The sequence below is a fragment of the Microcaecilia unicolor genome, chromosome 9 (genome assembly GCF_901765095.1).
Source record: "Microcaecilia unicolor chromosome 9, aMicUni1.1, whole genome shotgun sequence".
In the NCBI taxonomy this organism is placed as follows: Eukaryota; Metazoa; Chordata; class Amphibia; order Gymnophiona; family Siphonopidae; genus Microcaecilia; species Microcaecilia unicolor.
The window spans coordinates 1,488,023-1,505,273 of NC_044039.1; the positions used below are offsets into that span (position 1 = coordinate 1,488,023).

General features: G+C 43.1%; 1 protein-coding gene across 5 annotated transcripts in view; it reads right to left on the minus strand.

Moving 5' to 3' along the window:
* PDE3A (phosphodiesterase 3A) overlaps positions 1-17,251 on the minus strand; it is a 225,789-nt gene that overhangs the window by 18,480 nt on the left and 190,058 nt on the right. For all 5 annotated transcript variants that reach the window (XM_030214233.1, XM_030214235.1, XM_030214232.1 and 2 more), the window contains 6 exons: positions 15,536-15,796; positions 12,743-12,897; positions 7,438-7,553; positions 5,333-5,534; positions 2,922-3,007; positions 1,417-1,604 (listed from right to left, as the gene is read on the minus strand). In XM_030214233.1, coding sequence (XP_030070093.1) covers positions 1,417-1,604; positions 2,922-3,007; positions 5,333-5,534; positions 7,438-7,553; positions 12,743-12,897; positions 15,536-15,796 — 1,008 coding nt within the window. The remainder of the gene's footprint in view (positions 1-1,416; positions 1,605-2,921; positions 3,008-5,332; positions 5,535-7,437; positions 7,554-12,742; positions 12,898-15,535; positions 15,797-17,251) is intronic.

Sequence of the window (17,251 nt, forward strand, 5' to 3'; positions counted from 1 at the left end):
TGAGCAGCCATAGGCCTCACTGTCTGTATTATTCGTATTTGGTCATCATAATTTCTGACCTTGACAATGCAGCTGCAAAACTTCCTTTGTGTGATTTATATCCTTTTAATTGTACAGTATCTTCTCATGACAGTGTAACTAACTATTAAACCTGACCCCCGTACCAGAATAACTCCTGTACAGTGTCCAGACTACAGAACATTCCCAGTCTAGCACTTCCTCTGAGGTGGGCCACAGGTCACCCTCAGAAAGCTAAGACTATAGGACCAGGCAGAGCAATTCCAAGAACCCATGAAAGTGTGAAGCTCACGTACTTTGTGGGTTTCTAGACTCTGCATTAATTAAAAAAAAATTCCAACAAATTTCTTGAATGCAGCTTACATATAACATAGCAGTCTCCCTTCTGAGCATATAAACGAGGATAACAGATCACCTTCTTGGCATGGGGGAGGTAAACAAGTCACCTATTCCCTTGTCCTGTCCCCCTTCCTCCCTCAGGCTCTCTAGTTTGTTGATGCTAAGATGATGCAAAACATAGGTTGGGACATGGTGTTGGCAGCCAACTCATTCCGTGGCCTATGAAGTAGACTTCTGACTGTAAAGCAGTTCAACACCTCTGTTTGAAATTAGAAATTCTCTGAGCTGCTGAAACTGCTAGCATTCAGCTCAGCCTGGTTCCTGGCAGCTAACAAAATCCAAGTCTTTGAATTATCCTGCTTTTTAAAATAGATGAAGGCTCAGCTACTGAATAATGTGCATTGATGCAGAGTTCAGTTGGTCTAGAGCAGGCCACACATCACCTCTCCCTCCATAAAGCAGGAAGAACGTGGTGAAGGCGGTTAGCCTGGCAGAGTTTAAAAAGGGATTAGACGGTTTCCTAAAGGACAAATCCATAAACTACTACTAAATGGACTTGGGAAAAATCCACAATTCCAGGAATAACATGTATAGGATGTTTGTATGTTTGGGAAGTTTGCCAGGTGCCCTTGGCCTGGATTGGCCGCTGTCGTGGACAGGATGCTGGGCTCGATGGACCCTTGGCCTTTTCCCAGTGTGGCATTACTTATGTACTTATGTACTTAGCTGTTCAATATTAGGGATGCTCGAGCCTCCACATGGTTGGCCCTTGTACAAGGGACTGGGGCTTTGTTGGTCACTGAATCAGAGAAATGGGACGCTTCTCTCCTCAGCTACACTCTACAGACAGTGTGAGGCATCTGAGCGCTGCTGCTCTTCACCCAGCACCCCCAAATAAAACAGAGATAATTCAGTTTGTAGAGGTCTGAGTCTCAGGCATCAGTACCACATTCTCTCACTAACCTTAGAGATTTCATCAGTATACAAGAATTACAAGTTAACCTATCAAACAGCTAGCAAAATACTAACGTTGTGTTGTATCTGTTGTTCAGAAATTACCTCTGGTGGGAGTAAAGGGTGTAGAATGGTGATCTCCGTCCTGTAGGCTCGGCAGATGGATCCCTTCCTGAGCTGCCTCAGGTCTCTGGTGCCCTCCAGTTCCTCCTCGTTCAGCAGGATGTCGCTGCTGTCACTGTTGTTGGTCTCGTGAGTACTGTCATAATCAGAGGTGGTTTGAGCCGGATCATCTGCAACACAAATCCAACTACTTACTGTGAGAGCTGGAACGGCTGGAGCAAACGTGAAGAGCAGAGAATGGAAGCAATTACTTTGATTTAGGTTGTGTTTTTTTTTTTACATTTTTAAATGCAAATCACCAGATTATCACAGAAGTTCCGAAACAGACTCATAGGTGAAGATGCCACAACTGACGCAGAGACAGTGTAGTAAAAGTCACACAGAGGCGGAGGAGGGGCTGCCCTCCCCCCCATACCCTCATCACTGTACGCTAGCCCTAAACCTCTTTTCTGATGCATGTAACTCATTCCGATGAATACCGTTTGCTTTACATTAGTGTGTTCGCTGGTACTCCTCTTTGAGCGGATATAAATAAGACAGACAGTCAGATCATTATAAGAATGATGTGGATGCTGGTGTACAGGTGAGGGTTCCTGCTCTCAGGTAGAGAACATGCAGTGCAGTCTCCTCTTCCTATCTAGGGCACTCTCGCTGCTTCCTGTGTCTCGGAAGGGCTTCTGAGAAGGAACTGACGGCACAGTGCAGTGTCTATTGTACCATCCTTATTGATCACAGGAGCAGTTTACCTGCTTACTGGGGGGGGGGGGGGGGCAGGGGGGCCAATATAGAATTAGCACCTGCAACATTTCGTGGGAGGAGTGCTGCCCTCCCCCAATGCCCACCCCCAACTATGCCTATGGCACAGCTGGTTCAGTGTTAACTATCAACTTATACACAAATTAGCATTGGCCAGGATCCATCTGATAATCAAGCCTGCATAATTAAGGGAGTACAGAATGCCTGAAAACTGCCTGCTCCATCCGTCAGAGTTTGTTAACTGCTGATTTAATCATCAATAAAGAATGATTCTGAATAGCATGTTGAAAGTATATGTGCTGAACACACGGGGCAAAATAGTGAAAACCAAAATACGGATGCCATTTCCCCTCAACAAGCAAAAAAAAAAAGAAAAAGTGAGGTAGATCCAAGGAGGATATCAAGTGGTAAAAGACGACCCGACACACCCGTGTTTTGGCCCAAAGGGCCTGCCTCAGGGGTCTGGTCAATCTCTGATCTTGTAGCAGAAGTGCTTAACAATGAGATTGCTGTTGAGGTTCTTGGGGTTTCCTCAGAGGAAAAAAGCGCTACAAAAGTGGCCGTCCAAACGGCAAGAGTCAGTGCCGCAATTTGTGCGAAATTTGCTTCTTCTTTACAGAGTGTAGCTGGGCAGAGAAAAGATCGTCTTTGGACAGAAACTAGCCTAGATCTGCATTTCAGATTGGGCAACATAGAAAGTTTTTAATAAAGTATAAACCGTAAGGAAGTACCTGTCCTGTTCAGCAAATGTGCTGCTCCATCTGTTCTGTCTGCGGTGGCATCTTCACGAGTTCTTTGGTTATAAGGTCTTCCACAACTGGAAAAGAAAGCATTTCGTAGAAATTCTTATCGTACAAAGACGGCACTAATAGAACTATTAGATAACATAAGAAGGGCGATGACAATTCTTTCCCCATTTTGTTGCACCTCTCTTCCGCTTTTGATACAGCTTACCACACTATTATAATTAATCGCCAAAGGAACTAGGCTTAGGTGATGTAGCCTTAAGTTGATCTAGGTTACTTCCGAGTGGGAGGACACAAAGCAACAGTACTGGAAACCCTTCCTCCACTCTGTTCCTGCTTAGACTGGAGCATTGTACTCAGGCTTCTTAATCTTTAGAATCCCTAACTGATAAGTACATAAGCATAAGCACCGCCATACTGGGAAAAGACCAAGGGTCCATCAAGCCCAGCATCCTGTCTCCGACAGCGGCCAATCCAGGCTTCAAGAACCCGGCAAACCCCCCCCCCCCCCCCAAAAAAAAAAAAAAAAAAAAAAAAATTTTTAAAGTAATGTTCAATGGACTTTTACCTCAGGAATCTGTCCAAACCCCCTTTAAACTCCGTAAGGCCAGCTGCTGTCACTTCATTCTCCGGCAACGAGTTCCAGAGTCTAACTACACGCTGAGTAAAGAAAAACGTTCTCCTATTTGTTTTAAATCTACCATATTCTAGCTTCATCTTGTGTCCCCTGGTTTTGTTGTTGTTTGAAAGTGTAAACAAACGCTTCACATCTGTCCATATTGCTGATCTGCTGGTTATATATGTCAAAATGAGTCAGTGCTTGACTACGGATTTGTAACATTAAAGTGAAATAGTTTGAGGTGTTTCTGCCTGAAAATGCACTGGGATGTTTTCACTTGAAAATCAAAGGGAAATAACTTAGAAATCAATTTTCTGCCGTTTCAGACTGGAAAGGACAAAAACAAAATTTAATCTTGTTTCGTTCTCTCATTTTACAGCATGTTAAAAAACATTTACCTATGTAAAACTTAAACTCCTGAGAAAATTTTAAAAACCATGGGATAAAAGGCAATGTTCTGGTGAGGATTGGGAACTGGTTAAAACACGGGTGGGCAACCCATTCAGATTTCAGGATTTTCTCAATGAATATGCATGAGCTCTATTTGCATACAGAAGTCGAATAATGTGGTGTCCCAGGGATCTGTACTTGGACTGGTGCTTTTTAACATATTTATTAATGATCTAGAAATGGGAATGAATGAGGAGAATAAATTTGCAGATGATACGAAATTATTCAACGTTCTCATCTCACAAGATGATTGTGAGAAATTGCAGGAGGAAATTGGGAAACTGGAAGTCCAAATGGCAGATGAAATTTAATGTGGACAAGCTGCAATGTTCCCTCTAAGTTGAGCGGGAGGTCCTCCAACTGCATGGCTGCCAGTGGGGGGCGCTGCTTCAATACTGTGTTTTCAGTCACTAGGGATGGGCAGCTTCCCTGGAGTCCTGAAGAGGTTACCTGTACTTCACTACTGAAAACAGCACCCCCTACTGGCAGGACTGTAGGTGGACTCCTGCTCAGCATAGGTGCACATTGGGAAGAATAATCCTCTCTACAGGTCCACATTCAGAGCCACCAGCCAGGAAAAAGGATTTAGGCAGCACTATGGACAATATGTTGAAATCCTCTGATGAGGATATACTTCAGGGCAAAGCAAAATTTCCTTGGTAACTGTGGAGAGGCATTTCCAGTTACTGAGGAAACTTCACTTCACCTTGAAGAATGCCAGGGCTGTGAATGTGTGTTTCATTTCGGACCCAGGCAGTTGTGTGAATCCAATATCAATACATCCCTTATTTACTGCTTTATCCCACTTCAGGGTCCAAATCGGTTTACAAAATAAAAGGATTAATAAATGAAATACAAATGACAAAATAATTAAATTAATGAGTAAAATACACAACATATAAACAAAAATAGACCACATCTAAACAAAAACCCAAACAATCCTAATCAAAATTTACCAAATAAAGCTTTCAATTTGGATCTTATTCTAATAAATAAAGGTAAGGAGTTTCTAAAAGAGGTCACAGAAAAAGAAAATAAAGTATTAAAAATTCTCAAAAAACGATCCCCCTTTGGATGTAGGTGGACAAAGCAGCAATTGATCCTGTGAGAAGAATGCCTAAACAAGGGTTTTATCACTAGATTAATCACTAATTCAGAAGTAAGGCCATAAATTGAAACACCAGATAAGCTGGATCACCTCTGCTCTTTTATAGTTGGTGTCTTGCTGTGGAGGTTTCTTCCTGCTTTGCTTGTTCCCCTTCCAAGGGAGCCATGATGGAAGATAGATAGTTACAGAACAAACGCTGATACCAAGTTCACAGCTTACCTACTGCAGATAACTGGAGGTCCTAGGAAGTTCTCAGGAGCATCAGGTGCGCTCTGAGTGTAGGTCAAGGCCTTGTGTGGACTCAGGCTTGTGCTTTCTGGAAACTGCAGGCTAGAAGTTTTGTTGGTGGGGCTGGTGGCAGGAGTCCCCTGGAGGGGTGAATTGCATGGGGAGGTGAGAGGGGAAATATTTGGGGGGATACCTAGGGAAAAAAAAGCAAAGTTTCTGGTTAAAGATTAGAGAGGTGTGGTAGCCGTGTTAGTCCACTTTTAAAGGTAATCAATAGAAATAAAACAAAATAAAACATGGAAAAGAAAATAAGATGATACCTTTTTTATTGGACATAACTTAATACATTTTTTGATTAGCTTTCGAAGGTTGCCCTTCTTCGTCTGATCGGAAATAAGCAAGTGTTGGTAGATGACAGTATATATAAGTGAAACATCAAAGTATTTCAATGTCAGTCTACAGGATGGTGGATAGGTGAGAGGAGGGTGACAAACAGAGCAATACAACTTTATAGTTTGTAATGGGTTAGAAAGCCCAGATCTTTGTAAAGTCCTGTCTGGTGGGTGTCAAAATATTCAATCATTCTGACTTCAAAGGTCTTACATTCCTGTATTGTTTTAAAGTATGGTTAAAGATTAAAAGTAAAGAAACACATTTATGTAGAACCTAAACCACAATATTTCTATAAATTATTACATAGTAACATAGAAGATGACGGCAGAAAAAGACCTGCATGGTCCACCCAGTCTGCGCAACAAGATAAACTCACATGTGCCATTTTTTGTGTATACCTTACCTTGATTTGTACCTGTCTTTTTCAGGGCACAGACCGTATAAGTCTGCCCAGCACTATCCCCACCTCCCAACCACCAGCCATGCCTCCCACCACCGGCTAACTCCAGAGGAGCACCTGAGTTTGATTCTCTGGGCAGATCTTCTATTCCCTGGGCTGGCTGAAAATGCTGTGGAGGCACATCTCCTGGAGGAGATGAGCAGTCTCAACCTATACTCAACAGCAAATCTAGTGACTGGGTTCAGGACTCATGACCGTAGGTCCCTGGAAGCAAGGCCGCTGCAAGGGTATGAGGCACCATGGGTAAACCCTCTTCAGTTAACTTTCAGACACCTAACTTTCCCCACCCCAAGCATGGGCGGGCCATAGGTGTGTCCCTAAGTAACCCTCACATTGTATAGAATACTAGCAGTCGCACTTTTCATGGTGCACTTAGGTGCCAACTTAAACCAACCATTGACTTGGTACCCAAATTTTGCCATGCCAATGCAGCTTTGTACCAGTATTCTATGTCAGCTTAGATGCACCCTGAAGCCATTAGAGAACTGGCACTAAGCACACACCCCCCCCCCCCCCCCCCCCACTGTGTCAGCAATTACAGAATTGCTGTAATTATCCATAAAAAACAAAGTAAGGTGATGACACAAGGTGTAAAATGTGTTGCAGCCCTTGATCTCCTCTGAGATTTTGAACCCTCTTTTTTCACTTTAGGGATCTCCATGTCTCTGCCTCCTCCATCAGCAGCAGTGAAATGATGTGTCTAGGCATACACATATGGAAACCCTCTTCTCCTCTCACTCATGGCCAGTCCTCAGACTCTGCAATCTGGTGCTTATGGAAAGCACCTTTTCTCCTCTTTAGGAATCATTTCTCACTATATCACATCCTGCACGGCCTCAATCTCGCTGGACTGGGACCTGGACTACCTGAACCTGCAGCTCCACCACTCCTGAGCTCCAATCCTTTCCCCTACTTAGACTGTAGAGACAGCAGCAGCTTCAGTCTTCTTGTGCCTCCTTGATAATGCAAGAGCAAACGCTATAATCTAGGTTCTGCATTTCCGTGAGCGCTAGAGGGGTGTCTAGAAGATATTCTGCAAATACCAGGCACAAATTAAAGACCTCTTTGCTTCTAGGTTTGACTTTTAAAGCGTTCATGGATTTAAACATATCGAATGCAGGAACAGATCAGTCTATCCATTTATCTGTTCACCTAATTAGTACCAGCATGAGACAGAGCGGGTGAGCAGCTAACTTCCCAGACACACAGGCAACAAAATAGGAAGACAAGGACTGTTGTTTACCTTGCCGGCTTTGCCTTTTTGAATTCAGATGGTTGACAGGACAGGAGGCAGAGAAGGAACGACTTTTGGTTATATTTGGTGAAGTTGAGCTGTTCCAGGAGTCTGATGTTAACATACTGTAAAACCAAGCCACAAAGAGCAGTTAGTGCACAGGAAACATTTATTGATTTAAAAGTTTTATGATCAGCTCCATCCACTGTTCTGGGGAGGAAACAAACATATATAAACATCCATGTAGCAGATACAATCAAATACTTGTAAAAGAAGATGTTATAAAACACTAAACGAAAGGCAGCAGACTGTGTCTCATGTGAAAAAAATGTTTGGTGTGGCACAGAAACACAGGAGTGACTTTGATAATGGAGGTACCAGTATTGAGTGACTTTCAGGGGCATTTTCGAAAGAGAAGGGCGCCCATCTTCCGACACAAATCAGGAGATGGGCGTCCTTCTCTCTCGGCCAAAATGGCCTAATCGAAAGCCGATTTTGGGCACCCTCAACTGCAGTCCATCGCGGGGACGACCAAAGTTCATGGGGGCATGTCGGAGGCGTAGCAAAGGCAGGACTGGGGCGTGCTTAAGAGATGGGCGTCCTCGGCCAATAATGGAAAAAAGAAGGGCGTCCCTGACGAGCATTTGGTCGACTTTCCTTGGTCCTTTTTTTTTCACGACCAAGCCTCAAAAAGGTGCCCGAACTGACCAGATGACCACCGGAGGGAATCGAGGATGACCTCCCCTTACTCCCCCAGTGGTCACCAACCCCCTCCCACCCTAAAAATGCCAACCTCAAATGTCATACCCAGCTCCATGACAGCAGTATGCAGGTCCCTGAAGCAGTTTTAGTGGGTACTGCAGTGCACTTCAGGCAGGCGGACCCAGGCCCATTCCCCCCCCCCCCACCTGTTACACTTGTGCTGGTAAATGTGAGCCCTTCAAAACCCACCCGAAACCCACTGTACCCACATGTAGGTGCACCCCTTCACCCCTTAGGGCTATGGTAGTGGGCTTTGGGGGGCTCAGCACTGAAGGTAAGGGAACTATGCACCTGGGAGCAATTTGTGAAGTCCACTGCAGTGCCCCCTAGGGTGCCCGGTTGGTGTCCTGGCATGTGAGGGGGACCAGTGCACTACAAATGCTGGCTCCTCCCATGACCAAATGGCTTGGATTTGGTCATTTTTAAGATGGGCATCCTCGGTTTCCATTATCGCCGAAAGCGGGGACGACCATCTGTAAGGTCGACCTAAATGTTGAGATTTGGGTGTCTCCGACCGTATTATCGACACAAAAGATGGACGTCCATCTTGATTCGATAATAGCGGTTTCCTCGCCCATTCACAGGGCCGTCCTGCGGGGACGCCCTCAGGAAAACTTGGGCGCCCCGTTTAATTATGCCCCTCCACCCTTACCACGGGGACAATTCTCTAAAGGGCGCTAACCTTAGGCACCAGAAATCCGTGAACTAGGACATTCAATAATGACCTCTGGTCACCCAGATTTTGCTCTAGATTAGAGCCCGAGTTGGCATTTGCATGCATTTAGGTGCTAATCAATGAGGTGTAGAAGGCATGCGGTTTAAACCAGAGTACAGAACGTCACCATGAGAAGACTCAGAACTCTGGAAGCAAAATCCTCTTCGATGCAGCAATTAAACAAGGAAAAATAACTTATATTTCAAATGTGCTGGAGAACCGTTTTTGCCTTGCAAAGTGGAAGTCTGTTCGCCACCAGTTCTCTCTCCATGTAGGATTTTAACAACACGCTGAGAGTAATGTTGTTTATAATTTTATATTGCTGAAATCTTAATAGCGTCACAGTAGCTTGAAGGGGGTCATACAGCAAAGTATAGCATAGGCAGTTTCAGTTCACAGAGGAGATATGCTGCAGACTAACTTTTACAGACTGGGTGGAGAGAGAAGGGGGGGGGGGGAACTAACCCAGCATACACAGAGAACAGGGCAAGCCAATAGGAAGAGTCCTATGAGACATGTGCTCAGAAGAGCCTATTACAGAGAACTACAGGTAATGAATCTGTTACAGACAATTCTTAACATATATTGACAAACAACAAGCAGCTGTCTCTGTGCAAATGGGGTCAGAACAGCTGTCACTTACGCCCTGTAAAAGCCAGGTGTACGGATCATGCATTTGATATACCACCTTTCTGTGGCACAACCAAAGCAGTTCACTATGTAAATGTTAGTTTCTAAATGTTGGCACTTCACAAACAGCTTCCAGTTCGCTTGACCTTGTAGAACAGCGCCTAAAGTCAGTTGCCCATGTAAGTGCTCCTTACACCCATTTTGGTGCTTAACTTCCGTTTCAGCACCAAAAGTGAGTTGCTAAATTGTGCTGCAGCATTTGGAAATAGTGGACTAGTCTACAGAAGGCTAAATTGCTCATCTGTGATAGATGTTCTCCAAGGACAGCAGGTTACCTGTCCTCATACATGGGTAGGTGGAGCTTTAGCTTCTAGAGGAGCTTCTGGGGAGCCCACAACCAGTCAGATTTTCAGGAGATTTACAATGAATATGCATGAGATAATGCATATATAGTGAGTCACAATGCATATAAATTGATCTCGTGCATATTCATTGTGGATCGCCTGAAAACCTGATTGTCTGTGGTGTCCCCAGTATAGGATTTGGAAGCCCTGGTCTAAAGCTTTCAGGAAATCCCGTAGAATCATGGTCAGCTGATTTTTAGCGCCACCATAGTACACACCACCTAAGTGATGCATGACCTATTCATCTCTGTTGGCCAATGAGAGAGTGAAGAGTGAGCACTAATAAAGTTTATTAAGAAATCACGGCTGCCTCTCCGAGGCCACATCTGAATTTCCTGTTTCAATTTCAGGCGGGAAGAGGCAGACGAGGTGAAAATGATACGGTACAGTCAGATTTTTTGGCTTGGAAAAGAAACAGAAGGTGAATGGCAGGAAGAAAAAGGTAAAGAAAATGCTTGCTTAATTAGTAAACCACAGAAAGTGATATGTTGTTAGTGAAATTAACTTGAAACCAGTTAATGATCTGTTGGCTCATAGAAAGCAGGAATAGTGTAGCTTTCAGATAACAACTGGTTCATATTGTGTTATTTTTGTATGATTCAGGAATAGTTTGACACTCCTCCTTACCTGTGAAGCAGAGAAGGAATTTTACATCTTTTTTAATGGTGGGTTGAAATCCTGGTGATGCTCGTGTGACTTTGGGCTAGTGATTTCACCCTCCATTGCCTCAGATACAAACTCACAGCCTCATCTTCTGACCCATGCTTATTTCTAGGATAAGCAGCATCAAATGTACTGTACTGTATTGGAATCTTGCCAGGTACTTGTGACCTGGATTGGCCACTGTTGGAAACAGGATTCTGGGCTTGATGGAATTCGGTCTGTCCCAGTATGGCACTTATGTACTTGGGATTCTGAATGGAATCTTGCTACTCTCTGGGGTTCTACATGGAATGTTGCTACTCTGGGATTCCAGAATCTTGTTATTCTTTGAGGTTTCTTCCAGGTACTTGTGACCTGGATTGGCCACTGTTGGAAACAGGATTCTGGGCTTGATGGAATTCGGTCTGTCCCAGTATGGCACTTATGTACTTGGGATTCTGAATGGAATCTTGCTGCTCTTTGGGGTTCTACATGGAATCTTGTTACTCTTTAGGATTCCAGAATCTTGCTGTTCTTTGGGGTTCTGCATGGAATGTTGCTACTGTTTGGGGTTCTACATGGAATCTTGTTACTCTTTAGCATTCCAGAATCTTGCTGTTCTTTGGGGTTCTACATTGAATGTTGCTTCTCTTGGGGGTTCTACGTGGAATCTTGTTACTCTTTAGGATTCCAGAATCTTGCTATTCTTTGGGGTTCTACATTGAATGTTGCTTCTCTTGGGGGTTCTACGTGGAATCTTGTTACTCTTTAGGATTCCAGAATCTTGCTGTTCTTTGGGGTTCTACATTGAATGTTGCTTCTCATTGGGGTTCTACATGGAATCTTGTTACTCTTTAGGATTCCAGAATCTTGCTGCTCTTTCGGGTTCTACATGGAATGTTGCTACTCTTTGGGTTTCTGCCAGGTACTTCTGACCTGGATTGGCCACTGTTGGAAACAGGATACTGGGCTTGATGGACCTTTGGTCTGTCCCAGTATGGCAACGCTTATGTTCTTACGTACTTATATCATTTTACTGCATGGAGGTAAAATAACCAGTAATGTATTTATAAAAAATAAAAGGCAGAGAACTTTTCTATGAACATAAATAATTATTCTGGGGGAGGCATGAAACCCTGCTAAAAGCGCCAAACTCATAGCAGCAGAGAATGTGTTTTTCTGAAGCATAGACAGGGCTCCTGCCTGGAGGCAGACGAACGCACCCAGGGCCGTGCCAACACGGTAAGCGAGGTAAGCATGGCAGGAGGGCGCCATCCTCTGGGGGGTGCCCCGCCGCACCATGCTTACCTTGCCCTCTTCTCCCCAGATCCTTTTCCTTTTTTTTTTGTTTAAATTTACCTCTGTCCGGCGGCATAGCGTCAGTGAGAAGGAAGCAGTGCTCCCCCACCCCGACGTGTCTACTAGTCTTCCCTAGCGAAGGGAAGAAGACTAGTAGACACATCGGGGCGGGGGAGCGCCGCCTCCTTCTCACTGACGCTACGCCGCCGGACACAGGTAAATTTAAACAAAAAAAAAAAAGGAAAAGGATCTGGGGAGAAGAGGGCGGGCAGTGTAGCGATCGTTTTCAGGGGGGAGCGGCGCGGTGCCAATGGGGGGGTGGTGGTGGCGCGGCGCCAACGGGGGGGGGGGGGGGCGCCGGAGGCGCCAACTGCAGGGGGACGCCGGAGACCCTAGGCACGGCCCTGAACGCAGGAAGCCTGTAAGAAACCTTCAGCTACACAGTGTTAAGTGGACTTCAGGTACACATCTCAGCGTTACCTCCTTTTACTACATTCTCTGGCAACAAATTCCAGAGTTTAATTTGAAAGCATTTGAAAAATAACAAATCTATGTGCTCTGTCACTATTCTCCCTGCAGGAAAACCTCTTCCTATGCAGCTCTTCCTCTTTTTGTTATCCAGAGGATTTGTGTATCTTGCTTCTCCCTGACTTCCAATGACTTCTCTGCATCTCCAGACACTTTTCTCAGTGCTTACTTGGTACTGAGAGGAGTTTGGAAGGGCAGATGTTATAGACAGTTGTGCAAATTTACCCGATGGTTCTCTGCATTCTCACTTTAGAATTTTGATCCCTGTTAAGGCAAGTGTCAAGAGCCACAAGGGCTTAGCTCAGGGCCACATCAGACAGCGATTCTGGCTCACCCTGGGGAAGGAGCTTCATGAGGTCTGAGGCTGCCACTCCGGTCTCTCCGTACAGGTGCCGGCTCCAGTGTGGGTAAACCTGTGGCCGATGTAGTAGTTGTCCATGTGGATGAAACTCGTCGTAAGAGGCCTGGGGGAAGACTTCTCCTGAGGCGCTGAGGAGAGAGGGAAGGAAGAGATCAGCACCAATGGATATTCCCTTGTTACTCAGAAAGATGCAACATATCATTTACTGCACAATATTTTAAGTCAAGAGTTGAAATCTGGACTGTCTCAGCAAGCTATTGCCGGAAGGAATGACAAGTAAATGGTAATGTGGAGTCTGTTTAATTCTGTTTTTCTTTAAGCTGTATTTGGAAATAGATCAGTCCTCAGTGGCCGCTCAAGGTGATTCACATTCACGTGCAGAAGTTATTTCTCTGTCCACGGAGGGCTCACAGTTTATGTTTGTTTCTGAGGCATTGGTGGGTTAAGTGACTTACCAAAGATCACAAGAACTGGGTAGCGGGATTTGAACCCTGGCATCCCTGGTTCTCAGACTGTGGCTCTAACAGCTGTTCCTCCACATCCTCATGGTATTCACCCACTGGATTCATATCGCTAAAGTATGTGCTGTTTGTTGTTTAGTTTCATTTCAATGTTATGTTAATGTCTTATGAGATTATGGGGCTCATTTTTTAAACAGAAAAATATCCAAAAAGCAGCACAAGGTGGCAGATGGATGCTTTTTTTTGCCAAAACATCCAAATCACTATTTTCAAAACCCATTTTTAAGACGTTTTTCTATGCAAAAGTTGAGTACAGTAGGTTTTTGATGGGTTTTGGAGGACTGACCATACAATATAAGGAGGTAACAGTGAGATATGTACCTGAAGTTCACTGCATTGCCCCCTAGAGTGCCCCACTGCTCTGCTGGAATGTCTGTGGGTCAGTCTACTAAGAATGCTTGTTGGTCACCCAGACATCCCAATGGCTTGTTTTTGTGCATTTTCCCCTTGGACATAAAAAAAAAATTGTCCAAAAAGATAGACGCACTGAACACAAAAACATCCAGCAAATAGCCGTTTTCAAAAGAAAAAGATAAGACGTTTTCTGGTTCAAAAATCGCTATGTTCGCCACTTGATTTTTGGATGCTTTCAACAAAACGTTCTCAATAGAAATCAAACAAAATAAAAAATGGAAAAGAAAATGATACCTTTTTTATTGGACATAACTTAATACATTTCTTGATTAGCTTTCGAAGGTTGCCCTTCTTCGTCAGATCGGAAATAAGCAAATGTGCTAGCTGACAGTGTATATAAGTGAAAACATTCAAGCATTACTATGACAGTCTGACAGGGTGGGAGGAGGGGGGGGTGGGTCGGAGGTGTGCATGGGGACATCAAAGCATATCATTGATATTCTAACAGGATGGGTGTGGATAGGTGAGGGGTGGGGTGATTAACAGAGACATACAGCTTTATGGTTTATAATGGGCTAGGAACCCCAGATCCTTGTTAAGTCCTTTCTGTTGGGTGTTAAAATATTCAATCATTCTGACTTCAAAGGTCTTACGTTCTTGTATGGTTTTCCGATCTGACGAAGAAGGGCAACCTTCGAAAGCTAATCAGGAAATGTATTAAGTTATGTCCAATAAAAAAGGTATCATTTTCTTTTCCATGTTTTATTTTGTTTGATTTCTATTGATAACCTTAAGAGTGGACTAACACGGCTACCACACTCCTCAACAAAACGTTCAAAATCAGATTTAGACATGATATTGAAAATGCCCCTCCACATATGTTTGATTGTTACTTGCCTAGATCATTGGATAGAATGGGATATACATTTTTCACATAGATAATAATTAATAAATATCTAGATCATCACCAGGCTGCTTACAAAGCTGGAAAGAGTAATTACTAATTTATACTATGACTTTTTTTCTATATAACAAACTGTAATAGGGGATTTTACTCTATTTTGGGATTTAAATGTTATCAACTAATCAAATTATTATTATTATTATTAATATCATTATTATATGGATTACTTTCAGTTACTTTTCCCTATAACATCCTCTGTTGAGGATGTGGATATATTTGTGAAATTAAGGACTATACCCAGATTGCTTCTTTTGAAAATTGTCAAGACGATGATTCAAGTTACGGAATAAAGAACTAATTTCTCTCTGTGTGTTCAGTGTATAAAGTAAGAGGCATCAAAGCCACAGGGTCTCTGGTTGCTTAATGTGTTAATCTTTTACCAGATTCACAAGGCTATACCATCAACAACCAGACCCAGTGTTTCTAAGTGGTTTAAGGAAGATAAACTGGCTAATTTTTAGCTGAATCTAACAACCTAGATTTTCGGTTGAAAAATCTAGCAAGTGAAAACTTGACCAGCTAGACTTGGTGCACCTACAGAAGGATTTCCTATCACTAACCGGCTAAGTTGCCTCTAAGAAAAAAACATCATCACCTTTCAAATTAAAAAAGCTATGTTGTCTCTCGTGCACAGCTCATTTCATTCCCTCTCTCCCTTCTTATTATTTGAAAAATGTCTCCGTGGAAGCGAGATTTCTTCCTCACTCCCTGCTTTCCATATAAGGAGAGTGCCGCTAGGTATCCTTCTCCTCTGCTTCCTGCCCAAAGAAAGATAAAGTCTTCCTTCCACTTAGCTCCTTCCAGCACCCACCTTTCCCATGTGCAACCACTGTACCTACCCAGGGAACAGAAAGTCTCCTTTCGTTGGATAAGAGCACTACCTACATCAGAGGAATGGAACATTTACTAGATAAAAATAAAATGTACCTTGGGAATGGTCATCTTTTCTCCTCTCTCTGGGCATTCCTCTGAGTCCGAGCAGGCGTATTTCTCATTAAAGGACCCCAGTTGATTTATCCTAGGCTTGTGGATAGGCTGGAAGGTTAACTGTGTGCTCAGTAGGTTGCTTACTGCCCTCAAGGTCGTGCATACATTCGTGGGCAGTGAGGGATCGGCAAGGAGGTCTGTAATAAGTCCATGAGCTTCTCCCATAACAGCAATATCAACAGCGACACTGGTCCCCAATGACTACAAGAGAAATGATAAGTTAAGAACATAAGACGTACTACACTGGGTCAGAGCAACGATCCATTGAGTCTCCAACAGAGGCTAGGCCAGACCACTAGGAAGCACCCAACAGATCCTAATGGGAAATCCCAGTCATGTTCTTCTCCCAAGACTTTAATGCATGTAGTGACTGACTATCCACTCACTCTGCATCTGCACACCAAGACCAGTTCCTCATAACTTATTCAACTGTACATATAATCAGTTCATTTCCTTTGTAACTGTCTACTATCCATCTTGGTTATGTGTCTTATGTGCCTGAACTGTACTTGCCTTCTTGACTGCTTGTTAACATGTTTATTTGTAATGTACATACATCATATCTATGGTATTTTAATGTTCTAATGTGTTGCTTATTAGGTGTTTCATTGGTATTATGCTGACATCATATCATGTCTGTTATTTGAATGTTTTTTTCATGCTGTTTTTTATGGTATCATTTGTATTCTGTTGACATTTGTCACACTTCTGTTATATGAATGATCCACTGTGCTGTTTTCATACTGTATCAATGCCATTGCTATTACTGGGATTTAATTTACCTTTCTCCAAGTTTACCTCATTTATTGTACTTTATGATAACATTTGATCATTTTACTATTATTATGCTGTTAACGCAGTGTAAATTGTTTATATCAAATTATACTTGTTCAGCATAGCCTTTGGTAAATTTTATTTATTTTATTTATTTGTAGCATTTGTATCTCACATTTTCCCAACAATTTGCAGGCTCAATGTGGTTTACATTTGCCGTAATGGCGGTTGTCATTTCCGGGAAACAGAATTACAAATGGTAATGTGTTAAGTTGCATACATACATAGTAACATACATGTAACATAACATACGTTAACAGATCATGGTATAGATATATATCATGTGCATATATATGTGAAGGAAGAATAAATTATGGTAATACATGAACGTTCCTGAGTACGAAATTGGGTTGTAACATTCTTTAGGTCATCGACTATGGAGAGACCATATTCGACATAGAGATTGAAGTGGTTATGCTTATTCATTAGTGGTAAGGAGGTTGATCAGTCAAGTGATAAGATTTCAATTATGTCTATGTCGTGTAAAGTCTTATTTTTTGGTGTTTAAGATGGGTGTTTATGGTCTGCCTTCTTGAACAGATCTGTTTTCAGTAGCCTTCGGAAGATAGTTAGGTCTTGCGTTATTTTTATGGCCTTCGGTAGTGCGTTCCATAGCTGCGTGCAGATGTATGAGAAACTGGTCGCGTATGTGGATTTATATTTTAGTCCTTTGCAGTTAGGGTACTGGAGATTGAGGAATGTGCGTGCTGATCTCTTTGCATTCCTGGTAGGCAAGTCTATAAGGTCTGACATATAGGTCGGGGCTTCCCCGTGAACCATTTTGTGGACCAGGGTGCAAACTTTGAACGCAATTCATTCTTT